The sequence below is a fragment of the Pieris brassicae genome, chromosome 1, assembly GCF_905147105.1.
Source record: "Pieris brassicae chromosome 1, ilPieBrab1.1, whole genome shotgun sequence".
NCBI classification, from domain to species: domain Eukaryota; kingdom Metazoa; phylum Arthropoda; class Insecta; order Lepidoptera; family Pieridae; genus Pieris; species Pieris brassicae.
In genome coordinates, this window is record NC_059665.1 from 9,651,630 (window position 1) to 9,678,830 (window position 27,201).

The window sequence follows — 27,201 nt, forward strand, 5'->3', positions numbered from 1 at the left end:
TTTCATGTAGATAAATGGAAATTTATTTCTTTGACTAAATATAAAGAAGACATACAAAGTATACATTAGACAAGACACTAAAGCAACTGATTTCCTATCACAAGCTTTAAAACTAAAATGGTATTTACGACAGTTGAACATTAAAGACAACACAATAGAAGTCATCACCCGGGAAATTAAGACTGCGCTTGTCAAAGAGATGGTGGGCTGAAGACTTTATAGAAAGCAGGAAAATACTGACAGAGTTTTAGCAAAGATAGATACATCTGGAAAGGGTTGGAGGAGGCCTTCACCCAAGAAACTATACGATATGAACCCCATATCTACAGGTTACTAATATTCAGCTATAAGTAAAGACAACATTTGAAATCTAACTTAAGGATATGGAAATAAAAAGGCTTTATTATTATTGTAACTTTCCAAAATAAATAGGGAGTCAGCGTGAGGTTTAAAATGTAAACTTCTGTACGTTCTTGCGAAAGTGAAAAATTGCCCAGTCATCGTTACAATCATTAAAAATCTTATGCAAGATACATTAAATTAAGGCGTAGTGGGGCGAACTTCAACTACTATTTTATTAGATGTAAACACATGTATTTAACTAACTTATTCCACACTCAAATAGCAGGGGTGTGTCTCCTAGCAAAACAATAAATAATATATTTTATTTATTATTTTGTTTAAACGGTTATCAAAACCGTTTATTATACATATATTATTATTATTAATGTAATAAAATACTATGGTTATTTAACATATACACATTGAATATAATTTGATAACAAGAGCACTAAACAAGATTATGTTTAAATATGTGTGGTAAAAAAACCCAAGAATTGCTTTAAAAACGAGATTTTGCAATCCGTGTCGAATCACCCGCGTCCGAGTTAAATATTAGAAAGTGAACTTTTTAACACAAATACATAATATTTAGTACGCCAAACTTATTGTGATTTTGAAAGTATTTGAACTCATGACACATATAATATTTACGGGAATTAATAAGAATCCTGTTACTACTACCAAATGAAATATATTTACTATATAAGATAATAAGTACAGTTAGCATTAAGAATAAAATTCTTAAATACATAAATCTTAAATTAAATGGCATACCCAAAAAAAACACTAAAATATAAATTCAAGACTATTCTTATATCCTTGCAACAGCTTTTATATAATTAAATTTTATTATTCAGTTTAAGAAATTACTATTGTGTAAAATACAGAGCCTTTTGTATTTTTACGGCAACTTGTATTATATAGTCTGATGGAAATATTTGCTTCGTTAAATTTTCTTCGATTTACTTGATATACATTTCTTTCTATACTTATTTTTACTTGACCTCGACTAGATCTATCACACACATTTGGTTTGTAATATTTGGCGTAACGTAAATACCTAATTAATATAACTTTATTATTTCAGGTATTTTTAATTTACATCGTTTATAACCTCATTTCTTAGAGTTACACGTTACGTGGTGGACATAACGCCAGAATTAAGTTACGAAAATCCTTTTTAAAGGGTGCTTGGAGATATATAACTTTAAAGTTTATCATAGAAATAGCATTTCTCTGCTTTCTTATTCATAATCCCAGGATTATCCTAGATGAATGAAATGAAACGGATCCCATTTAGGGCCACAGGGCTCTAAATAGGATCTGTAGATCCGTCATTGATCATTCTTATTTTGTTTATAGCCAAGTAGGTGATCTGAGGATACTGTGCTTGACGCATGTTGTCGATTCGCAGGCATTACATGCCGGTTTCCTCACTTTGTTAGTTTTTAATGTAAGAGCCATTATTACTTGCGCGCATAGAAAGAGAAATGAACAGGTGCTCAGCCGTATTCAATCGCACGACCTTAGGGTCTCGCTTAGCCCTAGGCGAACACTGTTCTTCCTTTGGCTTCATACAAGAATTAAATTTTTAAAAAATAATCTCCAGTTTGCTTTATTCTTTCAAAAATCTGGCAAGTTTCGACTACTTAGTATAAGATCAAAAACTAATTAGTTTTGCGACATAGGAGTCATACTTAACCTTCAGTGTTGACGTTTAATCTTTATCAAAGACTTTATGCTTGGCCTACCATCTCATATCGCAATTATTATTTTTACACAAGCTGAATGGAACAATTATTTAACAAAAGTACCAATTAGTTATAAGGTAATAGAATATTTACAGTAAAGCAATAAATATTCTACTTATACTTTACTTGATAGTTGACAGTTGCACTATGAAATGGACATTTGACAGTAAAATTTCAAAACTCAGCGCGCGCTGTTTGCGTTTGCGCGAAGTGCTAAATAATAAATATTGCAATTTCTAATTTGCAAATTCCAAACACACCAGACTAGAAATTATATTCATTACTGGTACTTACATAATCAGTGTTAAATCAAGATTGTTATTCGTAAACAATATTGCTTTCTCTCTAATTAATCATAACCGCATTTTACCAACTGAATGTAAACCATATTTTTCCTGATCATTGTTTCCTCTTTTTAAAGAAACAACTCATTAATTCCCTTGTATATTAATTATAAATGGCTAAACAAGTAGCAGAAGTGGAAATCCACGCGAGTGATTCGCTTAAGAATGATGCTGATGACTTAGACATAAGCGTTGATTTAATCGATGACGGACTTTTTTTGGGTATGTTTAAATAATCATTCAAATAAATCGTCATTAATCTGACTATCCTTAGTTATTATCGATACACGAATCTTCGTCTCTTAATGTCTATTTGATATAAGCCTTAATTGTTCATCTTGAGATGTGTTGGCTTAAATAATAACGTTAATTGTTGAACTGTAAATTCCAGGTAACCTAGCATGTGCCAGAGACCACAAGACACTTGAGAAGCTGAAGATAACACACATTCTTACATTGGACCTAGTTCCACTTCCCCGAACAGTACTTGACCGTCACACCTTTACCTTCAAGTTTGTGAAATGTAAGAACATAAATAAAATAACATGTATCACAAACACATATAAATAAAAAATTATGTAAGAAATGTTATATTGCAAACAGAATATTTAAACAACTTAAATTAATGTTGAAAAAGATCCTCACATATTAGGTAAGTAAATACTGTTAAATGAATTAACTTTTTCAGTGGCCGATATACCAAAAGAAGATTTGATTACTCAGCTACCAACCTGCAATGAGTTTATTAAAGAGGCTATTGCAAATGGAGGGACTGTGCTTGTACATTGGTTTGTATTTGAATTTAATTTTAAAGTGTTTTATGTACATTCTATTATACATTTTAATATAGTTAAATTAGTGTAATAAATGTAAAATGTATTATAATTTTCTATTTTACAATTAACAACTCAATATCAATTAAATTAAAAGATTTTAAAAAGTTCATAATTAATTCATGCATGATTGAAAATCAAACAGTAGACCGTAATAAGTGCAGTGGTCCACAAAACTGTGATTTTTTTCTGCTGCTCTATTTTTGTTATTCTTGTGTTATTATATTTATTTTGATCATGTGCCCAAATAAACAGGCTAAAGACCTGTATTATATTTTATAAAATAAGCTGTTGCTTTGGTTTTTACTTTTCCTGCAAAACTATATTCCCTTTATAATATGCATCTCATTGTTCTTCAATTCCCAGCTACTTTGGTGTATCAAGATCAGCAGCCATTGTTATTGGGTACATTATGGAGAAATATTGTCTTTGCTATGAAGATGCTTTTGTCCTTGTGAAAAGCAAGCGTAGGTTCATTGGACCAAATGTGGGGTTTGTAGCTCAACTGAAGTTATTTGGACATATGGGATATCAGTTAAACAGGGATGATCCAAGGTTTAAGCAGTTCAGATTGAAAATGGCAGGACAGAAATTAAAACAAGGTATTATTAAAAGTTTATATTACCTTATATAATATTTAAAAAAAAATATTAAACAGTATCATGTAATTATTTTAAGTTTTCAATTGTTTATAAAATAAAATAAAATAAATAAATTAGTGTCATTACAACCTTTTTAGGTTTGGGCCTCAGATATGAATCTGTTTCATGATCATTTGTCAAACTAATAGGAAATTAGGTGAACAGCCTCCTGCGTCTGAAACACGCTGGTGACTTTTTGGATCGAAGGCTTGCCTTTCTAAGGTTTCCTAACCATGTTTTTTTCACTGTTGGAGCGAATTTTAATTACTCATTGTGAATTTAAAAATAAGTCATGGTATAAAGTTCAATACATGGCGTAACATCTGGAGGTCCTTGGTTTGAGTCCTGGCAAATCACAAACGTTTTGTGTTGAGACAATGTGAGGGCTATAGGGTCAAAAAATCTATCTATGAAATAGACGCATAAATGTGCTTATCCTATTAAAGGTATACTTTACCAAGCACCATATATTTATTTTTAATTCAAAAGCTTATTTTATTTCTAGTAAAAATCCTGCCGCAGCTATTCGCAGATTTGGTGAAGCCAGATCCAGGTCTTGTTAGAGAGCGGCCGGATCCCATCGTGTACAGATGTAAAAAATGTCGTCGAATAGTGGCCGGACAAAGCAATATTATACCGCACATACCCAAACAGGTACATATTTATATCATGGGAAATAACATTAAAAATTAAATATAGCATTATGATATCCTAATATCCAGGGACATCTGCTAAACTTATTTATCTGTATTGTAAAATAGTCCGTTAACAGAAAAAATCTTACAGTTAACAAAAATTTTAAGTACACAATATAAAATATTGTTAAACTCAAATTGTCACATTTTTTTAAAGAACTTACAGTGTTAACAATTGCTAAAAAGCACAAAAATTTAGTTTCAAATCTACTCTGAATATATTTTTTGGTTAGGCTAAAGTCTTTCGATCATGTCCTTTATATAATTCTTTTTTCTTTAAATAGATTTAACAATTACGTTAGATCAAATTTAATTAGAAAATCCAAAATATGAATTATTATTCCAAATTAAAAAAATGTATTTTTAATTTACAATTCTTTTGATTGTATTATTCCAAAAACAAAAAAAAATATTTTTAAATGTACAGTGTTAACTCTATAAAGCGACGCTGGAAGGACTGCGCATGTTCTGACTTGTATTCATCGATTATATACTAATTCGCAAGTTTCTAGGTAAAAATAGAATTAGCAAAAAAGGGAATGCGGCCTCCTCCCAGTACTCTAACAGGACTCACATGTGCCGAGAATGGACAATTGCTGATTGACAAACTAAAGAGCCTCGCTTGTCAGATCATTGAAGATAAAGATTGTGGAGTCACAGTGCATGATGATGGACCGAGTCAGGTGAATTTTGATCAAGATATTGTAACATGGCTTCCATCAAATTAGTTTGATAAGGCCTTATTCACTGACAATTTACAAGATTTTTTTGTAGGTTTTCAATATACAACAACCTTTGTGCAGGTTGGCCCTCATGATGAGTTTAATACTATACTATTTTTGTTATTAGATTGTTGAAGACCACTCATACTTTTTGATTCTATTTGTAATTTTTGTAATGCAGTCTTTTAGTGATAAAATTAAAATTATTTTCTGTCTAATTAGTTTTAACCAAAACGGAAAACAAATCAAAACTTTACTTTGTCATTAAATATGGTGTGACATCGGTCCCAATACCAATTTGCTCAACTATATTTTGAACTTATGGGATGTTAAGATCACATTGACATTATTTTATGAAGATTATTTTTTTATATTTGTATATTCAGAAAAGTTAAAAACAAATTCATAGAATTTAGGCAATAACGTTAATTTATCTTCGTGTATATAACTGCTTTCTTAAAATATTAATTATTATTATTAGTTTTTTTTTAATATTACGGCAATTTATTAATTATTGACTAGCTGCCCCCACGAACTTAATATGGTTTCGCCCTAATATCATTTTTGTACATAGCCTCTTTTTCTCTCCATTGAAACATTCCACTGAGTTCAAGTAATAAAATAAAATACTCGAAATGCTCCAGCCGGCTTCGAGTGAGCTTAGCTACATATTCTGCGGTTCATCATCATCAATGGCTACCTATACTTAGCTTAGCCTCCTCAAGTACACTCCGCCATTGCAATCTATCGAGAGCTTCCCGTTTCCAATTGCGAACCCCTATTGTTTCGAGGTCCTTCACAACTCCATCCCACCAACGTAGCCTCGCGATTTCGCGATTATTTTTTATTAATATAGATTTATAATTGAACCAGGTGCTGGACGGATATAATGAGGAGAATATGGTAGATGCATGCATAACACGCGCGGACGCGGTAGAGGCGTGTCGTTTGATGTGGTTTGTGGAGCCCATGGCCTGGATGCCAGATGTCACGCGGGAACCATCTGGGAAGTTGCACTGCCCTAAGTGTAATAATAAGATCGGCAGCTTTAGCTGGCTCATGGGTATGTTAATGGGTGCATCTAGTATTATAAGTGCCAGACAACACTTATACGAAATAGTCTACTAACTCACACATACACACACTTACACGAAATACTCTCACTAATACGAAAAACGCTCTTTACTTATTAGTTTTTTAATGAAGCTTGTTCATTCAGTGTTAGTAATTCAGTTTGTGCGAATAAGAAGGAATATACGATACCAAAAAACATAAATATGACAAGATTTTATTCGGGCTTTTTTTATTTCTGTTTTTTTTTCAGGATGTAAGTGTCCATGTGGGCAAAAGGTGGCGCCAGCGTTTTACTTAGTCCCATCAAAGGTCGAATGGTCTAATATCGTGCAAAATGTTCAGGTCACTCTTTAAATTACAACTTAAAATATAGTGAACGGAAAGATTGGTTATGTAGGAACCGCAAGTATTAAGCGTGTCGTTGAAGAAAATAGATGCATATTAAAGGATTCTAGTATAAAATTCGACCAAATTCGACGAAAAGAAATATAATTTGTATATCTTAAATCCAGAGACAATTTTGCCAAATTGTATCTCTCCGTGTCGCTACAGCTTTCCATTTGGTGCAAAATTGTTATTTAAATAATGTATGTATGTTCGTTTATTTCTACCAACCAGCAGATCATATTGTTCCTATGCGTTAGAATAGAGCTCAATATTTACACAATTTTATTGTTATGAATTTGACAATTCGTTGCAATAATCAATATAATTAGATTTATTAAATAATGAGAGCAACGGCTGGCTTTCGAGCGATTTCTTTCACAAGAAGTGTAAAACTTCAAATGATATAAAGAACTTAAAGGAGACATGAATCATGATTTCTAAATAATGTTAGGGATACGATGTGGCCAAGTAATTATTGTATATACGATAGTGAAGGAGGAAGAGGAAGAGGATTCGCCACGAAAGGAAAAGTGTTGAGAATTCATGTACTCTTTCGGAAGAGCGTAGGCTATAGGAATGGGGACCCTTTCAAGTCGATCTTGATGTAAAGAATTTTAGGATTGAAGATGGTGTTATAACGTATGACCAATCTAACCAGTGACTAGCGTGAAGGCCTCAGTATAGCCGTAAGTATCGCTTCATAACTAATAAATTTGGGTTCTATTCCTGTTTTTTCTGGACCATGCCTTCGTTAAGAATGGTACTGAGTTCTTGACTTTAGGTAGGCCATAGATTATATATGAAAAACTTTTCCGGTTTAAAACTGAAATAATTATAGATTGTTGTTCAATATGTGTATATTCTATATCGAAAACTTTCTTAAAAATATTTGTAGTGTTATGAATAAGATCGTTACTCGAAATGGTTGGATTTGTGTAATGTTAGGCAGAGATAGCTTATATGAACACTTGTTTTAAAAGAAGTTGCAGAGAGTTTATTGTTAGTTTGTCTGTTCTCTGTGTCTGGTTTGTGAACTGGCAGGTAATATAAATTAAGAAAAAAAAATTAATAAGTTAATAAGTGTATAAAATACCTATAAATCATTGATATTGATTTAACAAATGCACTGTTCTGTCCCTTTTAATCACCGCGTAAACGCAATATATAAAAAAGGAATTAGTATTTTACAGGCGACTACCTCGACAATATTGCCGTAGGAAAAATTAAAAAAAAACAAACAGTCGCGAAAAGCAGTCAAACGATAGATTTTATTTCCTAAATGGTATAAAATCAAACAAATTTGACTTTTAGGTATAATTTGAATCACTGTGTACAATAACTGTCTTTCCATCTATATTTGTTAATCTATTTGTAATGTTCGATTTTATTGTTAGAAATTGAATTGAAAATATATGACTGTGATGAAAATTTTTCTTGTATCAAACCCCAAGTGTCAGTCGAAAAGTCTAAGAATTCCCTATATTATTTATTCCCTTACTAATATTATTAATTATTGATCTTTTTTCTTCACAAAGCCAATACTCAGCTGTCCGGAATTGTTTTCCGATGTATGTAACATCGGAAAACAATTCTTTTCGTTTTACATTCAGTTGCCAACATACGAAACTAGGCAAGCGAACTTTACGATGTTTTCTTGAGGAATCGTAGAAAATTAATTGATCGGTTGCTATAAGATGTTTAAGAATAAGGTTGATTGCCTCAACCATTTTACAAAATTTAAATTTCGTATTGCCTCATTTCAGAAAAACTCGTTGCCAAAACTCACCGACATCCAGATAGAGCATTCTGATAAAGTAGTTAGGCTCGGTTTACATAGTTGCTCTCCTCACACTTTGAAATCAATTTTGCTTTTGTTTTTGTAAAGTTTTAACAAATCCACAAGAGAGATAGATATGTATCAGTTTTATTTATATTAAAGAAATACGATAGTTTTTCATGAGACATTTTTAGATCGACTCGTATTTTTTATAACAAGTATGTTACCACGGCAACTTCTTGTATGCCAGTATATACATATTTAACAGTTTTTTATAATTTAATTCTTTTGTTTTCTTTTTTATCTCCTCGTGTGTTGTTTGTCTAGAAGTGCTTGTATGTGACCATTATTGTATATTATTTTTCTTGTACCAACGAATCAGCGTGTTAAGTGTGGGCAAGATTTTATAAATAAATAAAGGAACAAAGTGTTAAATTATTATTTAATACGTCGCTCCATCTTTCCGCATTCGTGGTATATCCTCCAATGCCAGTCCGTGTACCCGTATAAGGTGAGTTTTTCGCTTCCAACTGTCGAGAAAGGCGCGCGAACACAACGCACACTTGTATGGCAGTTCGCCTGAGTGCGTGCGGCTGTGTCGTTTCTGTAAAATATAATTATTTGGACATAAAATGAGTTAAGCAGCCGTAAAAACTGAATTTACGATTTATATTAATTCAATATTTATAAAAAACCAGATATTCGTTCGTTTGAGGTCCGAGTTAATTTTAACATTGATAAAGTGCGTGAATTCCCAACCACTTTTTTATATACTTGATAAGTAACTTAAATTATTATTCATATTAAATTATAAATGAATTATAGAAATTACAAGACTAAATTTTTAATAAGAACAAGTTCATGTCGAAGATAGATTAAAAGATTTATTTTAATATTTTTTTTGGCTACAGTTATTCGATATGTAGCAAAATACCTACTTAAAATGCATTGGTTTATAACCTCAAACTCAAAATATCTTTATTCATATAGGTAGACAAGTACACTTATGGACGTCAAAAATAAGTTAAATTAATTGTAAATTTACATTTACTACCAGTTCGCAAGTCAAGGGCGTAAGCGGGTAAGTAACTTTCCGCCATTCTTTTTAATCGCTAAGTATTGAGTCATACAAATTGTTTGAACTGGAGCAAATCAATCCCAAGGATTAGGATTATTTAATATTCGTCAAATTTATGAATAAGCTTTATTGATTAATTTACGATTAACGTTGTCGTACACTCAAACTATGTCAAAAATAGCAGTAAAATATATTGATAATGTTAATTTGATCGCAAAAGGCAAAAATAAGCATTTCACGAATAAATAAACTTACAAGTGCACTGGAGTCATAGAAAGCCTTCCCACAAGTACATACGTATGGACGCCGCTGGATATGACGCAGTTCGTGGCTCCGGAGCGAGTTAGGCGCTGCCGTGCGAAAGCCGCAAGTTCTACAGGCGTAGGGCTTCGCCCCCGTGTGTGTGTTTAGATGAGTCTGTAAGTTTCCCGCTGAAAAATGACAGACATTTCTGTGTTCGTTTCATTGATCAATTTGGGAAGGCAAATACACTGTCTGTATTTACCAATTTTAAATAATTATTATTTTGCCAGGAAGCGAAATCTCCGTTAATAAATAAATAAAAGGAGTGTGTCGTTTGATTGGATTGCGCAACAGCTCTTTAGCAATCTATTACTCTACTAACAAGTAACGCGATTAGAAATTTCCTTTTTCAAAATTGCATTTTAACCCTGATCTTATTTAACTTAATAATATTGTTAAAGTAACGCACTTTTTAGAGCGAGACTGAAACGCCTATTTGTTTTCCATAAGAAACAAAAATAGTTATAGTAGAGATTTTAGCTTTAATAATTTAACAACTGATATTTTTAGTTCGAAATTTAAATGTACAAAGTTATAGAACATAAACTAGTTTTTATCTTATTTTCTAACACACGAAAATATATAGTGACCTTGCTAATATTTTTTGTGAATATTCTGGAAATACAGCATGTTCTCACAAAAATTGTTTTGAGAAAGATCTCAAGGTAAAGATACCCTTGAACTGCTAGGATTGAATCTCGCACACCCCAAAAACAATAAAAAAACTACACTCATAAAACATATATTTGGTTTAAGAAAAATATTTTTTAAAGAGATAAAGAAAATGTTAATAATTAATTACTTACAAAGATTGCTGCTCCAACCACAGATAGAGCAAAGATATTGTTTTACAACATCATGTGTTTTCATATGGCTTAATAGTATTTTCTTTAATTTAAACCTGAAATTTTTTTAAATTGTCATTTTGTAAAGTATTATTTTCTTAGTTGACAGTATTGTTTGGTGATTTTCAATGATATACATATATACATTTCTCCCATTGTATCAACTCTTAACGTTACCTGCCATTTAAAATTTTACTCTGATTATTATTTTTAAAAATGTTTGTGTTAAAATGAAAGAAAAGAAAAGATTGTGATTCATTTAACATTTTTAAATAGTGAATATTAATAAATTTAGTTTTGTCATCCATTTCTAAAATAAGGAATGGTATATTATATAAACACATACTTTTTAGGACATTTTTCACAAGCATAAGGTCTATCAAGAGAATGTGTCTTTAGATGTGATGTTAGATATCTCCGTCTTTTGTACTGTCTGCCACACATACTGCATGAATATTTGCAGTCTTTAGTATGAATCTGTAGATGCTGTGCTAATTTTGATTTTTTTATGAACTCTGTAATGTAAACACTTCCTTTTTAATTCTGTGTCCTCCACTACATATCCTATTTTAAGCTTATTTTAATTATGGAGGATGTAGATACTATATTTTATGCCTATAGACAACAGAAAGTATTAATTGTTATTATAATTTCATAACTTAATTTTATTCTTACTTTGATTACAAATGTCACATACAAATTCCTGGCCAGAGCACTCATCCTCCATATGTTTTGATAACCAATACTTAAACATAAAACTCTTTTTGCAAACGGGACAGCAATGTGGTTTATTTTCTGTATTTACTTCTTTGGTTTTATTTGATATTATTTCATCTTCTATGGTTGTATCATTTCTTATTTCATTTAATTTTTTAAAACAATTTTCATTATTCAATCGACTAGAATTTGTAATAATTGTATTATGATTTACATTAGTTACACCTACACATAACTTGTAATTGGGTAAAGTTAATATCATAGGGATGTCTTTATGTTTGTTTGGTACAATGACACTTGTATTTCTTGAAGTGATGTTTTGGAGAGTTATATTTACATTTTGAGCCTTTTTTATGAAAGTAAATGCTAATTCTATATCTTTTCTGCATTCATAACAGAAACGTTTTGGTAAATTCTCATCGCCTGATATCTGAAAAGCATAGAATAATAAGTTGTGCTTATTAACAAAGTTATAATCATTATTCATGATAATTATAAGCAAATTACCCAAGTTCATATTAAAAATCTGAAGGTAAACATACCGAAATATTAGTACAATAACAAAACATTTCCACGATTCTAGTGGATTCCTCATCACATGACACTTGTTGCATACATCCTCTGCACATATTATTTACATCCATGCTACTAGAGAAGTCCTTATTATTGTATGTTGTTAATCGATTGAAATACTATATATTGTATTTCTAGAGTAGTTTAAGTATAAAGCCTAAAGGCTTAAAATTTGAACCGCAAAGTACATTGAATATACAGGCCCTTAACTATGTATTCTAAATAATCATATAATAAAATGAAAGCATATAATTTGTACAAAGTTTTTTAATGGATACACATTACACAACCAAAACAAATGTCAAATTTGAAATCGGTAATTATGATTACAAAAACCATAACTCACAATAATAAAGAGTTACGGCGTCGTTCTATAACTAGGCAGTAGATGGCGTTGCTCTTAAAAATCTTTATTTCGTATGCATGTCAAGACTAACTATGAAAGCGCTACACTAGTTAATTTGATTAGTATAAATAAATTATTAAAAAACCCATATAAATAATTATCAATAGATCGAATCGAACAAAGCTTATTTATATTTCAAACATTTTAAGCTTCTTGCTAAAAGAGAAATAGAGAGACTTAATTTATATAAAAAAGCGAATCAACCTTTTCAATAAAAATACTTTATGATTAATTTAATGAATTATTCATTGCTAGCAATCAAGATCAGAAACGTAGCAGCTATTAAAAATATTTTATTAATTCTTTCTTTTACTTTCATCAATTTCGACTCGCATATGAGTTCTCATTTATATTATAATAACATATTAATTTATTGCTAACAAGACACACTTAACTTCTTTCTTACTCTCAATAAACCAAAATTACTCTGCATTATGCATTTAATTTTCATGCGCAAATTATGAGTTAATGTGCAAATTACCAAATACCTATTTCACAATTTACAATAATTACCGCGCCTATCCATCTCTCATTATGAGAATTTGCATGAAATAAGTGGGTCAATGTCATTGAAACTTCAAATAGAATTTTGTTTTTATTTAGAAATAGTTTTTGTATCCGTTAGCTGGTATCGAAGATCGTCCAAGCCAATCCCCGTCAAGGGTGCAGCTTCTAGTAGAATAGGGGCATTTCGCAGTTCTTTACTTAGTCTAGTAAATTGAAGCATTAAAAGCGCTTCATTGCGCATCTGTCTGTACGCTGCGTCCATCTTGCTTAAAACTAAAATAAACTGAAAATTATTGAAATACAACATTAGAACAAACTATATCATCATATTACAAAGAATGTCTTTGTAATGTATGGTTTTGATAGGATGTATCCTGAAATTAATGACTTACAGCCTCTCACAGCCATAAAGAAACATTCATAAATTATTATATTTGTGTATTGTATTTGTAGTCGATTATATCGTCTATATAGTATATAGGTTCATAAACGAACCTTTGCTCGCTGTAGTTTTGGTTCAGCGAGAATTGTGTACAACATCACGGCTGCTGCAGATATTTGGCATAAGTTCGATGTATCCACTACAAATATTACCTGTGGGATGATAGAGTTAAAATATATTTTTTTTAATTATCAAGAATTTATGATAAGATATTTTTAATATCGCTGCAAACGAGAAGCCGGATTCACTTATATCAGTGGTTCACTTAGATTTAAGTGAACGACCGCCCATGCAACACCTAAACACTAGGAGGCTTACAAGTGCGTTACGGCCTTCTGAACTTCCATGCAGAAATACAACTATATGACTATATAATATGACTTCTGAAAAACCATTGATATACTATAATGTTCGTCTATAATATAAATTTAAATGATGTAGAAATTTACATAAGTAGAAAAATAAACGAGTAGTTTGTAGATACAATAGTGAAAGGTACAGGTAAAGGTAGATACTGGTAAAAACATTTATGTGGTGTGATGATGTCACACAATAGTAGGTATATAATGAACTCTAAGAATAGATGCCCACCTTTCCAATTCCTTCAAGATAATTACGCCAAAGCTGTGACATTTCACCGCCTACCTCTCGTATGGTTACCACCTGTTTTTTTCCATGTCTATTGAAGTAATGCAGATCGTAAATATTTGTTCCAATCGTTGCTACTGGACTGTATGTATAATCTATTCCTTCAGCGTCTTGTAATTTCTTTAATAAAGTTGTTTTTCCAGATCCTTTAGGACCCACACAGAGAACGGGAATCTTATCATCTAGATCGTCCATATTGCTTTGTTAATTCAATAGTATATAAACCATGGTAATTTATCAACGAGTAAGTTAACTATTCCACGACAGATGGCGCTGCATTTAAAAATGTCGTGTCGTGAATAATAAATAATAATATCTGTACGTGATACATAATTCGTGGTACCAGATGACATTGAGACAAGGCCTCAAACTTGTACACGAATCTCAATGTAACATTGCCACTAAAATACCAATATCGCGGGAGTGGATTGCCCCACAGCTAAGTCACTTGTATTGTTGGTTGAAACTATAGCTGAGTAAAATGATTTAGAACACATTCATATAGAAGGCAAGGCCTTAATTATGTTGCTACTGTCAAAATTTATTGTATAGAATCACTTTCAGATTATGAGGTTTTCTGAATTCCGTTCTCAAAAAAAATAATAATTGAGAATTTAGCCCATTTTAAATTTAATATAATTTTAAAATACTAAGAGTATTTTCTAAGGAAATGTTGAGTAATAGAAAGCTTTAGCTACCTAAGCACTATCGTGGCTTTTAAGACGGCAACCTCATGTTTATGGAGTCAGACAACCCATTAATTAATTAAAAGTGAGTAACTATTGTACAGATACAAACTGACCTTCAGACGTGAAAACTCAGGGTTTTCTTTGTGCCTTTGTGTCGAGATAACAGAACTCGCCATCTTTTGAGTCAAAATAACATTTTAGAACTCATCAACAAATTGCAAATTTTTGGTTTCAATAATATCTCTTTAAAAAGGTTCCTTAGTAATGAAATTTATTACTAGTACTGCATACGACCTTAAAGAGAATATGTTTTGTAACTTATATGAATTGCCGGTATTCATGAATTAAATTTGAATCTCGAATATCGAGGTTATATTTTGAGTTGAGTTAAAAAAACATTCGATGTTAACGTTGCTTAGCAACTAAGAGCTCTTACATGAAAGGCGCAAATGATGCCGTGGGCAGCTCTAGCCAGCCAATAAAAAGATTGCCATGATAAGAACCTTGCGTAGCATATAAGCTGGCATTCTCTGTCCGGCAAGTGTATGATACAGCCTTAAACTTGCTTTACGTAACATAGCCTAATGCTCTTTAAGATACGCTAGTGATGTTGCTTAGGCCACAACCTATCGATGACTTATGATTAGAACTCGGAAAGTGTAATTTATTACGTAATAAAATATATAAAATAATGTACCAAGACAAAATAATATATTTTAAATGTAAGTATAATGATAAACTCTAGAAATTTACCAACAAGGTCACGCGTAATATAATTTTTCTAACTGGAAGTAAAAAATAATTATGTGTTTACGATAAGTAATATTTACTTTGAAAGACAATTGATATTTTATTCATCAATTTCGTTACACATTTTTTATTATACGTAATGAATTGTTAAATCAGATAAAATATCTCAAATACTAACATTATTTATCGAAACGCCGTCAAGAGCCCCTCCCTACTCAATGAGGTTAGCAAGCCCGCGAATTTCGGCGCGCAGAGCTGTGTAACTAGGCCAGCGTGCCCTTGGCACACTGACTCACTAGCAGCTACAAGCGACCGCCATTGTTTTTCAACAATCAATAAATAATACACCGGAGAACTTACGTTTGCATATTTACGCAACAACTACTCATCGCCGCCATCTTTGCGCTCTTTGATTTACCGCCCTGTCAGCTGTCAACTCCAAAAGCAACCTCCTTTTCCTAAAATTTAATGTGCCAATATCTTAAAACTGGAAAGCAGTTATCTTTTATTAATTTAGTCTAAACTTCCTTAATTAGAAATTCATTAATATAATAAAAACATTTATCTAACTCTTCTTAGACAAAGTTGCGTGCAGTCAATAAAGTTAAGACACACAAGGCTTACCTAATTTAGTTATCATTCTGACCTTCATGGACGACTTCGAGGGTTTTTTGTCGCCTTAATGTATGTTTAAAAACATTTCTAATTCCTATTATTATTGTTCACAAATAATCGAGGGTTCGCCTGGCCTTGGCTTATAAATGAAAAACAATTTAAAAATAAAACAATGAAAATCCCTGACCTCCCTATTGTTTCATTTGGCGTTATATGATACATAAACGTAATTAAATTTAATCGTGCGATAATGTAAATATGGATAATAAGCTTTATATTGTACTATTAGCCCAATAGTTGTCCCAATAGGAGTATGTGTGGGCTGAAAAGTTCATAGAAAACATAGATAATAATTTTTTTATATAGAATTTGATTGGATTATTGAATATTCTGTAGTTGAAATGTTATTCTCCAAGTACAATAACTGTCAATATATTCAAATCAAAACACCAATTAAGATGATAAGTGTTTGTAATTATGTCTGCCAGACCTAAAGCACTCGAACCGGTGTTATATTAATTATATAAAAATATAAAATGAACTTTATTTAAACTAACGATAATATTGTTAATATTGCTGTTAATACAAAAAAAGAAACTACGGTTACTGGAGCTACTAAAGTTCTTATTAATAAAAACAAGGACCCAAAACTTTTGAACCTACGAATACCACGGGGTGACTGATGTAGTGTAGCAAGGCAACGTCAGTCTGTAGTATCATAATAGTGGTAATGTCTAGCCATAGTGCGTCACCATAAGACCAAAAAGGTTTGTAATGCAGCCGCGTGACGTCACAAGTGCAGCGCGCGTCACAAACTGTCACTTTCTGTCACGTGAAGTCGCGCGGGTGAAAGCCAGGTTGTTCACTCGGGTTGTTACGCTTTGCATGCGTTCAGATAATTACGTTAATCTTAAACACGAATCCTATTGCAATTATTGTTATAATAAAATTAAAGGCTATTGATAATTGGGTTTTCTTGAGCTTCTAGTATTTCTTCTCTCTTGTGATTATACTAAAATCTAGAAGTAGAACTATTATTGATTTTATTTTTGTTATATACCGCTTAGCTGCATAATCGATATTTTGAAAACTAAAAGTGAATACCATGAGCTAGAGCCTTTACCCAAGTTTGGGTTCTGCACTAAACACTAAACTTTATTTAATGCAGTTTGGCTTTAATTTTATAAAATTTTGTGTTGTATTTTTAATATTTTATTTTTATAAGGTTGGAAAAAACAATTGTTTAATTGTAATGATAATCCTTTTTGTATTACTATTTGTGTATACAGCTGTTATTGTCTTTTTACACATATAATACATATATTTATTTTTAAATTTTATTATACATTTAATACTTCTATGGACCCACAAGACTATCGCTGGGAGCTTTACAGTTTTCGTATGGCAACTACAAATTAAATCATTCATTTAAATTCACTAAACAAACTCTACGAAATGAAGCCCTGATCAATGATAATATTATGATAATTTCAAAAACGTGGCGCCATTTCAATTATTCGAGGGGATTTCAAACTTTCCGTCATGTTTCATAAATTTCTTTTGACCTGCTTTAATAAGTCATGTCCATGTTGACAGCATTGCGATGTGCAAAATGAATGAATTCAGAAGTCTAGTTTTAGTCTTTTTGGAATCGATCCTAGGATGTCTTTTTTTAATAAATCAGGCGGCAAACGGTCAGGAAGCTCACCTGATGTTAAGTGATATCGCCGCCCATGGGCACACTCTCAATGCCAGAGGGCTCGCGAGTGCGTTGCCGGCCTTTTAAGAATTGGTACGCTCTTATCTTGAAGGACCCTAAGATGAAACTCTGCTGAAATCCGAAGAACTCCTCTGAAAACTGTCCATGGTAAATGCGGTAGATGATGCAGAGTGACCCCACATGTCTACGCAACGCCAAAGGATCAAGCCGCTCGAAAAGGGATTGGTCATCGACGATTCGAACCGCTCTTCGTCTATAACAAACGAACGAGTAACTTAACGATATCCTGCTTGTTTATCTCTTGTGTGGTTTTCTCCGCGACCTTATTTCAAAGTTAATATTTCTAATTACATTTTGCAAAAAATATTTGCTTATTTGTTTTTAATGAAAACGTCTTTTAATCGATTACCGTCTAACATTCGTAGTATTAGTGCGTTTAATTAATTCAAAAGGGCATTAATGAAACATATTAGAATGACTAAAATTGGGACTGATGGCGACGTGTAACTTGTTCGTACATATTAAGTTTCTCATGTAAATAAAATACATTTTTTGTAATGAGATATAAAGTTCTTTAAACATTAATCCACTAGGCTGCAAGATACACTCTCGCTGGCTATGTTTGCTGTAAAGCATTTGAAACGTCGTGTTATGTAAATAATGCACATTCTCGCTCATATCTGCAAAATAAGTTTTAGTTAAATGTAATATTTGCGACAAAGACAAATATTATTTTGTCATTTTAAATGTCTATTTATTTATTGTTGAAGTGGTTGGATAAAATTCCACAGTGAACTCAATAAGTTGGATTTTTAGACTTCGCTCATTCGATTTTACAGCTTGTTTCAAAACTTAAAGTTGTTCCCAATCACCAGGTTTATTATAAGTGATATATGACCTTTTACTTTGTATTATCAAAATTGTATTATTTTCGATACACCTAATCTAGTACATTCGTTAATTAACATTTTGTCTATCGCCTGTTCCTCTCTAACATTGGCATATAGTATACGTGCATCTCTGTCTAAATCAACAAAGTATGTTATCGCGAAAGCCGCGGTGAAAGAGTCATTGCCCTGCGCGAGAGCAACGAACGTCTTTGCAACGCAGCCCCCCCGCCCCACCGCCGCACGCATCGACATCATATGGAGTTGTGAACCCGCCCAAAATTGGATTCACATTCATCAAATGCTTTAAAAATAACTCATAATAACGATGGCTACCGGCAATGTTCACGGTGCTAGTAAATCAGGCGGATTAAATTGCCTGATAAATTTTTGAATGCTTGGCCGCCGTTGATGTTCAAATGTACGTATGAATCAAACCAATTTTGGGGATATCTTCACGTTAAATGTATATATGTTATATGCTTGATTATTTTATGAGATTTAATACTTAACGTTTATTACGTGCGTAATGTCAAATGATAAAACAGAAACATTTCATAAAAATGATTGTTTTTGCCGAGTTCTTCTCTATAAGATGCAACTGAAGTCTGAATATATCTGATACTTATCATAAGTTGAGATAAAATAGGTACGGAAAAGTGCATTTTTACTATCGGAATTACTACTTTTACTTACAATATATCTACTAGTAACAATCCCATTGCAACCTGTAAACTTACCACATAGCTTCAATAGCAATTTCAATCCCCAATTGGGCCTACAATAGCAATATATAGCAGCTGTAAGACACTGGTTAGGAAGAGTCTCATCAGATGTCACAAAGATAAGATAAGATTAGACAATTAGCTTAACAGTGTCATTGACCTGATTATGTAATAAGCCATTTCACTTGGAATATGTGTTACTTGTGTACGTGACTAATATCGTGTTTTATTTATTTATTTCGTATTACAGCCATCATAAATTATACACAACAAAAAACAATTAAACTAATGATATAGCCAACAATGGAATGGAATAAATAAAAAAGATTATTATTTTATTTTAAGTTACAAGATTTATAATTAAATTCCCTTACTCCCGAAGGAACTTCCATTTTGGCTTTCGGTTCGATTCGCTTTGTGACTTGAATTCGAAAGTCGTACTTAATCACTAAATTGAATCTTAAGTGAGGATTCCAAATTACATTTTGCTTCGAAAAAATAATCATAAGTAATTTAGCTAAATAAATATGTTGTTTTAATTAATGAAAATTGTTATAATAATAATAATTAAGAATACAAGATTATAAATAAATTGTTTCTTGGTTTCGATTGATTCGGAACTCGTAACAATAGATAGTAGATGTGCTGAAATTGTTAGATAAATGAAATGTCATTTACTCAACATTGCAGATTAAGATGTGTAATTCGTATTTTTACAAATAAAAAAGGCGTTTTTCAAGCCCAATTCGCTTAAGACCTCTTCCATTTATGTCTTTTAAACTATAACTGATCTGATTTCGTTAGTTTCATGTTTAAAATAAACATATTAACTACATTTTAAGTGAAAAGACGTAACGATATACAAAAAAATATATATATTTGTAAACTTTGCCAACCTTACCAATGTTTAAATGATATTTTAGAAAGATTTTAAATAAAGATGTCTATCAAATTAAATTTTACAGACGTATTAGTACATATAAAAAATAGTTATGAATAAGAAATTAACTGTATTAGAAAAATATTAGATAGGCAGCTCTATGTGATATAAATTGTGCCGATGCATTAGACACACACACACGCACACAATGCGCTCCTAATAGATGCGTTGTTCACAATGGACTTATCTAGGAACTCTATTTAACATTTCTATCTGATTGATCGAACCATGTAAAGATTTTTCAAATAAGCTTTAGTGAATGGTAAATTTATAATGATACTAAGACTAAGCAATTATTGACTTACTTACCTGTACTAGATCTATTCCAAGAAATAAATGATATTTTAAAATAGATTTATAAAGTTTGGTCCTCCAACCAGAGTCCCCACCCTTTATACTGGCAGCATTTCTTCTCTGAATTACGATCTTAAGACGCTGATTTTTCATTGATATTTAACTGTATATTTTCTAATAGACAACGAGATATTAAAATATGAAAAAGTTTAGAAATTTAGGACCTTTTTCGTGATATTATGCTAAATGAACAACATAATAATTATCTTGATTTGAACTTCAATCCTATTAACTAAAGCGTTTAAGCCGTAATAATATTGACTAGGCATATTTGAATTGCGTCTCAAAATATTTGTAATAAGTCTTATGTGCTTGCTAAATTAAGTAATACTATGTATAAAAAAGTAAAAGAAAGTGTTGGTTTTAGAGTAGTGTGAAGCGAGCTTAGGAATAGTTCGCTCAGTGAAAGTGTATTGTGTCTGTGCGCACTGGCAGTTGCACACAGGCGCGCTTTTTCAACTCACTCTGAAAGCTTTAGATCATTGTGCTTTCATGATTTCTGTAAGGTGTTTTTCATTGGTTAAGCTATGTAATGGAGTAATATGATTCTTTCATATGCATATATGATCATACTTTTTGATTTATTATTTATTGTACATACATATATATTGCTTATTAATTTTAACTTTATTTTCTACGAACGCGATAACTTATATAACTGATAACTTTTTGCGCTTTAACGAATTTCAAATTGTGTGATGCGTGAGGAATAGGTGGCCTAGGCCTAATGCATTTTGCCAATTTAATTGCAACAATACACGAAATTCACGCGAACGCAGCTGCGGAAAAAAGCTAGTGAAATACTATAAATTGATAGATACAAGACATCCGAAAGTTGAAAGGATTGAGATCTCTAAAATCTACACCTTGAATATAATAAAACCTAATATATATATATACTAATTACTAAGATGCAAAGATTGTACAAATCGAGGTATATAATATATAAATAATCCTGTTTAAAATTCTTTAGAAAATATTAAGTCGTATTAAAGTGACTCGTTTCAAAAGTCGAATAAAAGAAGTTATTTAAGGAATTTTTTTTCAAAAATAGATGTGTCGGTGCGATGTGTCAAAGTTCCAGTGAGATTTTAATCAAGAATAACGTCAAAACTCTGTAAATTTCATCTTATTTTTGCTAATTATATTAAAACCTTGTCCTGTCAATTACATAGACAATAAGAATTCAGCAAACTCAGTTAATGAGATATTTTACGTTTTGACACAATCGTTGTTTTTTTTATGAAAACTAGTGTACTCTAAACGCATGTGGATCAATCTAGAGAACCAAACCTTGCAGGACCTTTGCTAGAGAAGATAAATTTTGCAGGTTCCCATTATTTCTCCCACCCATGAAGATCACGTTAAATTTAAGAGAAAATGCCTGATTGCTATGCTGCTGTAGCGCAGGTACTGAAACCCTTTAAGATACATTTGGAAGGTTGGAGGTATAGGTGGCAACTAGCAACAATGTTGACGGGAAGTACAAAAATACACTGATTTTTTAAAGTTTTGGTGTCATTTTCACATAATTTTTTAATCATATTTTCATAATTATTTGATTGTATTCGTTTTAACATGTGTTAATAAAATAAAATAATAAATGATTCTGTTATAACTATAATTAGTGATTAAACTATGTAAATCTCAATACTACCAGTATTTTTTTTTAAGTTGTCATATAACAACATGTGGTCTTTGACGACCACATACATACTAAATATTATATAAAACATCTTCAGTTACACAATATTTTTGGCAAAAATATGAACTATAATGTGTTACAGTTATTAGAATAATAATAGAACAAAAAAGTAAGAAAATTTATAATTGGTCTACATAATAAGTCACTTAAATACCATGCATTACAACAGATATTATATAAAATCTTTTGCTCTAGCGGCTATCACATATTTAAATGTACTTTCAACTGTCACTTGTAAATCACGCGATATGTTGAGACTATAGTTAAATCAAACAGTGAGATATAGGTATCGGCACGTTCGCAAGGCTGTGTGGTGGAGGAAATTGCGCAAGTAATTTGAAGTTTAAAAAGCGATTTCTCAACATCAACGTCTTGCCAAGTAACATGCGGTAACAATTACGGATGCCCGTGATGTTGTCTAGTTTTCACATTTGATAAAACCGTTTTTTGTTCCAAAGCTCAGGTAACATTTAAAACATGTATGTAATCCCAAAATCGTCTAGGTCTTGTTATAATAATAGTAATATAATTTTACATGACTGAAAATGTATTTATTATATTTCACCCACCCATTATATATATTGAATTTTCTATAGTCTACAATTATGGTGCATAAATGTTACATAAAAATACAATAAAAATTACACTTCGAATTTTAGTTTTGAAATTTTGATAAGTTCGGTATAGATCCAACTTTGAACATTTTCTATTTATGGCAAGTACGAAATGTCATTTAAAACCTCAAAACAGCAAATTGCTGGGCTAAGTATCGAGCAGTTTTGGGTTACATTAAAATATATAGCATTAGTGTGTTTCCTTGTTATCTTGTAAATGCCGTATGATGATTCGTATCATTTTTGGCGTGTCTTGCTTCATTGAAATTTAATAATTTAAACAAATATCTAGGCATTATTAATATGAGTGTGACCAGCGGTGCGCTTCCGTGCCTCCATAAATAATGCAACGCCTGTGGCGTCGCTCGCTTTGATCTATGCCTCTAATTATGTGCTAATACTATCCTTTGTTGTTTATGATTACCGGGAAAATAGAGACAACTTGGGAAGTCTTATCTCGGGGCACCATAAAAATATTCGTATGAAATTTAAATGTGCAACGCTTAAAAAAGGATTGTAGGTACACCTGGAGAAAATTCATCAATATGAAGTTTTATGTTTTTTTAGTAATATTAAAAAGGTATTTTAGTAAAAAATAATTAAATATACGTGCTATATAGGTAGATAGAAATATTTATGTACAACACACAATTGTTCAGTATATACAATAATAATTAAAAAAAGAAAATTAAAGTAAACTTAAAAAGTTTGGTTCCGGTACCTTTAAAGCTGACAGCAATTCTTCGGTGTATTGCGATACTTATTCATTGATCGACGAAAGCAGCTTTGGGCTCACCGGTACTATCTACCAGGCGCCTTTTTCAATCTTTAATTAGCACCCGTGCACTCGAACTCCACGGCCCAAGAGTCTGCACTCCAAAGGGAACAAAATCGAAGTTTACAATCGGAGATAGGGTAGAAAATTACAAATTCCTCTAAATTGCTCACTGCTGCTTGTTTTGTTATTTAGTTCATTAAGAATTGGTATTGGTCCCTTGTATGTTTTTAATTTCATTACTTTAAATTATATATAATCATACAGACTAGTAGACATTTTAACGACTGCTGAAACATTTTATTATCAGGCTTTTTTGAGTATTACAGGAATTTTAACGCGTTTATGTTGGCCAAGTGGCTTCAGCGTGCGGCTGTCATCCCTAAGGGTTCCCGGCAACAATGAACATTATGTCTATTGCGCATTAAACACTAACATGCTCGTATGGTGAATAAAAAAATCGTGAGGGATTAGGTCTTACGCCCAAAAATTCGACGGCGTGTGAACAGAAAGCTAGCTAGCCTTTTTGTTTATTGGAAAAAGCCAATGATTACATAACAGATACACAAATCACAGACAAAAAAGGTTTAACGGTAAAATACTTTTTTTATCCGTTGGATCTATACTGAAGCTCTGAAATCTTCACTTCATCTTATAATTACATCTTATTGCTGATTTCTTGTTAATCTATTACGATTCTGACGTTCATCACACAATCTTGCAATTAAATTAATCCGCGGTTATGTCAGTGCATTTCTCCTACACTCCCCGCCCCGCGCTCTCTCTCGCTTCACCCCTCCGCCCGGAGTGAATGCACTCTGTGTTACGTAACCACGCAGAAGTGTGTTTCGCTTGTACTTTTTAAGATTTTCCAGGATTTTTTTGTTGAGTTTTTCTATTGTTCGTGAATAAAGGGAAATGAACCATATTTGATGATTAATTGTGAGAAGACGCGTAGATTTTTGGATGTATGTTTGCTTATAAAATTATTTCATATTCTATATAAAAAAACACAGCTTTTGGAGCGTGCAAACGGAAAATCAGACTTTCACTATAAAAGTTAAGTAGGAAGCTATTATACAGACAGTATGGTAATAGCATAACTGGGTTTTCTAACTGTAGTAAAAATAATTAAAATTAAATGAAAAACACTCGAAACACATTTACAGTAGATAAATGTGTACACGTTAAAATATTTGATACACATATCGTAAATCGTAAAATACGTTTTTTTAAACGTTATTTTCGAATGCAAGTGATTAAGTTAAGTGTTTACTGCAAACTAATCCTGGGGTTTTCAGGGAAAACAATGGAATCATAATATACGGAAACTTAAACAATAGATTTTTATGACAATAAACTTATCCATATGCAGGAAGCGCTTGTGGTGTAAATAAAGCCCGTTTATTTCCAATATTTACAAATATACAGATTAGATTAGTTGTATACAAGTTTTTCTTATTATCCTAATAACCTATTTTCTTTCACGGTTAAAAGCCACCCCCCAGCTTTCCCAAATATATCCATGGATTTTTTTTTTCATTTGCTTCCTATTAATATATCTTCTAACAATCATTTTTAAGGTGCCCTCTTAGCCTTGGTCTTTTCTACCAATGAATTCGATCACCAAGAAAACAATATTTGCTCATAACAACTAATCAAAAATGTATAGATTTTTTTGTCAGAACCAATTTACAATTTAATGTATTAAAATGAATGTAAAAGAATACCAATGTTTTACAAAACAACAGGCAATGGCCAATAATGAATGTTGCAGGCAAAAACAATGGTTTGGTGCTTAGATGGTGCGGCTTACTTTCACTCTTATGTAACAATGCGTTGCAGACTGCAGATAGAACAATCGCATATAACGTCAAACATTTAACTTGTGGCTAGGAAGTGTTATGACAGTTACACTGATTGATGAAATCTCTTTTTTATATAACGGGGTAAACGGGTAGGAGACCTGATGTTAATGATACCGCTTCCTATTGACACATTGCCAGAAGGCTCGCAAGTGCGTCGCGGGCCTTTTAAGAATTAGTACGCTCGGACTCTAAGACGAATTGGTTTAGAAAACTTCTTCTATAAAGGTTCAACTTTGCAAAGCAGTATTACCAGGAAGAAAACATTACAGATCTGTACATACAATTATGGATTACAGAATAAATAAAATAAAATACAAAAATGAATATAGTCATTATTAGATTACATTAAGTCGATTATGTTTAACATTAGTACTTGACTTCCGACGGAGTGAAGGCATCCACCAAAGTTTTTCACTTGTCTCACTTGTATTATTTTATTCAATCTTCTCATTTACTTATTTAGTTAAATTGCAGAGTAGATTATAATTATTCAGCAACTAACTTCATCCCTACTCTATTTTCTTAAAAGTCTGTCTGGTATAAAATCCCTTACATAATTGAGACTTTATGGTGTTCTTTAATTTTTCTTTAAAATGGTTGCCACTAAGAGATTACTTAAATGCGACGAGTTAAAGCCGACGGTTGCCCTCTTAATAATTTAAATTTTCTATATATAGTATGTTAAGTTGATAGAACTACTCTATATTGTTAATGTCCAATGCACTTTGTTTTATTAAAAATTGTTCCAAATCGAAAGGATTCGCAAAAAGACAGAGAGAACAATTTCAACAAGTTGAAATTGTTCTCTCTGTCTTACGTACGTACGCTAGTACGCCTTAGAATAAGGTAGTCATTAATTATTATTATTATTAGAGCTTTATTAGTGAATCCATACAAAAATTGGTTAATTAACATTTATTAATATTATTTGTGTTAGTATAGTTGTTAATAATTAAGTTAGTTTTTTTAGTGCTATTGTACTGTATGGACTAGACCTATTTTAGGATAATCCTTTATATGTTCAAGTAAATTTTCTCTATATTTTTCAATTTCTCGTTTTTTTATCTCTGATTTTTCTTAATTCATTATTGAGGTCAAATTGACAAGATCTTACGTTGAAAGTGCATAATTTTAATTTGTGTGACGTGGAATGCCTTTTTTATAAAAATTCATTACTGTCCTGTTCTTCGTTTTCATATCGTATAATATTCATATAAGGCAGTCATATCGTATGTCAAATCCTATACGTTTTTGACTCAAATCCGAGAAGATTATTCACACTAATATTTGACACAGTTTAAGAATGTCGGTAAAGATATAAAAGTCAGTACGTCATTACTTTTACAATTTTGTTTACATGTCCATTATAATGCAGTTCAGGATAAATAACTTCTGAATGAGGTGACTAATATTGTTTTCGGAATTGCAAAAGCATATACTGACTTACCTTCCTTTGAGGGCCATGCGTCCATTG

The 27,201-nt window shown here is 31.6% G+C and overlaps 3 protein-coding genes across 5 annotated transcripts; 1 reads left to right on the top strand and 2 right to left on the bottom strand.

Annotated features, from left to right (window-relative positions):
* Positions 1 to 2,286: 2,286 nt before the first annotated feature.
* Positions 2,287 to 8,145, top strand: LOC123711177 (dual specificity protein phosphatase MPK-4-like). Its single transcript, XM_045663628.1, has 8 exons — positions 2,287 to 2,659; positions 2,829 to 2,960; positions 3,126 to 3,225; positions 3,637 to 3,872; positions 4,417 to 4,565; positions 5,119 to 5,289; positions 6,202 to 6,391; positions 6,653 to 8,145. Exons 1-8 carry the CDS (start codon positions 2,551 to 2,553, stop codon positions 6,754 to 6,756), a joined length of 1,191 nt encoding a protein of 396 aa, XP_045519584.1. The 5' UTR covers positions 2,287 to 2,550; the 3' UTR covers positions 6,757 to 8,145.
* An 849-nt stretch (positions 8,146 to 8,994) lies between these two features.
* On the bottom strand, positions 8,995 to 12,357 carry LOC123711187 (oocyte zinc finger protein XlCOF19-like). Of its 3 annotated transcripts, none has more exons than XR_006753914.1 (6): positions 12,052 to 12,357; positions 11,847 to 11,939; positions 11,139 to 11,307; positions 10,754 to 10,848; positions 9,900 to 10,075; positions 8,995 to 9,170 (listed from the first exon to the last, which is right to left on the bottom strand). XR_006753914.1 is itself a non-coding variant. In XM_045663640.1 (6 exons), exons 1-6 carry the CDS (start codon positions 12,151 to 12,153, stop codon positions 9,009 to 9,011), a joined length of 1,176 nt encoding a protein of 391 aa, XP_045519596.1. In that variant the 5' UTR covers positions 12,154 to 12,357; the 3' UTR covers positions 8,995 to 9,008. The 3 variants fall into 3 exon arrangements, 2 of the variants coding, with proteins under 2 accessions (XP_045519596.1, XP_045519603.1); XM_045663640.1 differs by having other exon boundaries at positions 11,468 to 11,939; XM_045663647.1 differs by having other exon boundaries at positions 11,468 to 11,939; positions 12,017 to 12,357.
* Positions 12,358 to 13,083: 726 nt separating this feature from the next.
* On the bottom strand, positions 13,084 to 14,280 carry LOC123720612 (ADP-ribosylation factor-like protein 2). Its single transcript, XM_045677303.1, has 3 exons — positions 14,029 to 14,280; positions 13,491 to 13,589; positions 13,084 to 13,278 (listed from the first exon to the last, which is right to left on the bottom strand). Exons 1-3 carry the CDS (start codon positions 14,278 to 14,280, stop codon positions 13,084 to 13,086), a joined length of 546 nt encoding a protein of 181 aa, XP_045533259.1.
* Positions 14,281 to 27,201: the final 12,921 nt, after the last annotated feature.

What these genes read in the sequence shown, in the direction of transcription:
- LOC123711177 (XM_045663628.1), top strand. Translation starts at nt 2,551, where the DNA reads ATGGCTAAACAAGTAGCAGAAGTGGAAATCCACGCGAGTGATTCGCTT. An exon ending in TACCTTCAAGTTTGTGAAAT is followed by an intron (nt 2,961 to 3,125) that starts GTAAGAACATAA and finishes TAACTTTTTCAG; the next exon opens with TGGCCGATATACCAAAAGAA. An exon ending in CAGCTTTAGCTGGCTCATGG is followed by an intron (nt 6,392 to 6,652) that starts GTATGTTAATGG and finishes TTTTTTTTTCAG; the next exon opens with GATGTAAGTGTCCATGTGGG.
- LOC123711187 (XM_045663640.1), bottom strand. Translation starts at nt 12,153, where the DNA reads ATGGATGTAAATAATATGTGCAGAGGATGTATGCAACAAGTGTCATGT. An exon ending in GTTATTGTACTAATATTTCG is followed by an intron (nt 11,940 to 12,051) that starts GTATGTTTACCT and finishes TATGCTTTTCAG; the next exon opens with ATATCAGGCGATGAGAATTT. An exon ending in TGTGAAAAATGTCCTAAAAA is followed by an intron (nt 10,849 to 11,138) that starts GTATGTGTTTAT and finishes AAAAAATTTCAG; the next exon opens with GTTTAAATTAAAGAAAATAC.
- LOC123720612 (XM_045677303.1), bottom strand. Translation starts at nt 14,280, where the DNA reads ATGGACGATCTAGATGATAAGATTCCCGTTCTCTGTGTGGGTCCTAAA. An exon ending in ATCTTGAAGGAATTGGAAAG is followed by an intron (nt 13,590 to 14,028) that starts GTGGGCATCTAT and finishes ATCATCCCACAG; the next exon opens with GTAATATTTGTAGTGGATAC. An exon ending in CAAAACTACAGCGAGCAAAG is followed by an intron (nt 13,279 to 13,490) that starts GTTCGTTTATGA and finishes AATAATTTTCAG; the next exon opens with TTTATTTTAGTTTTAAGCAA.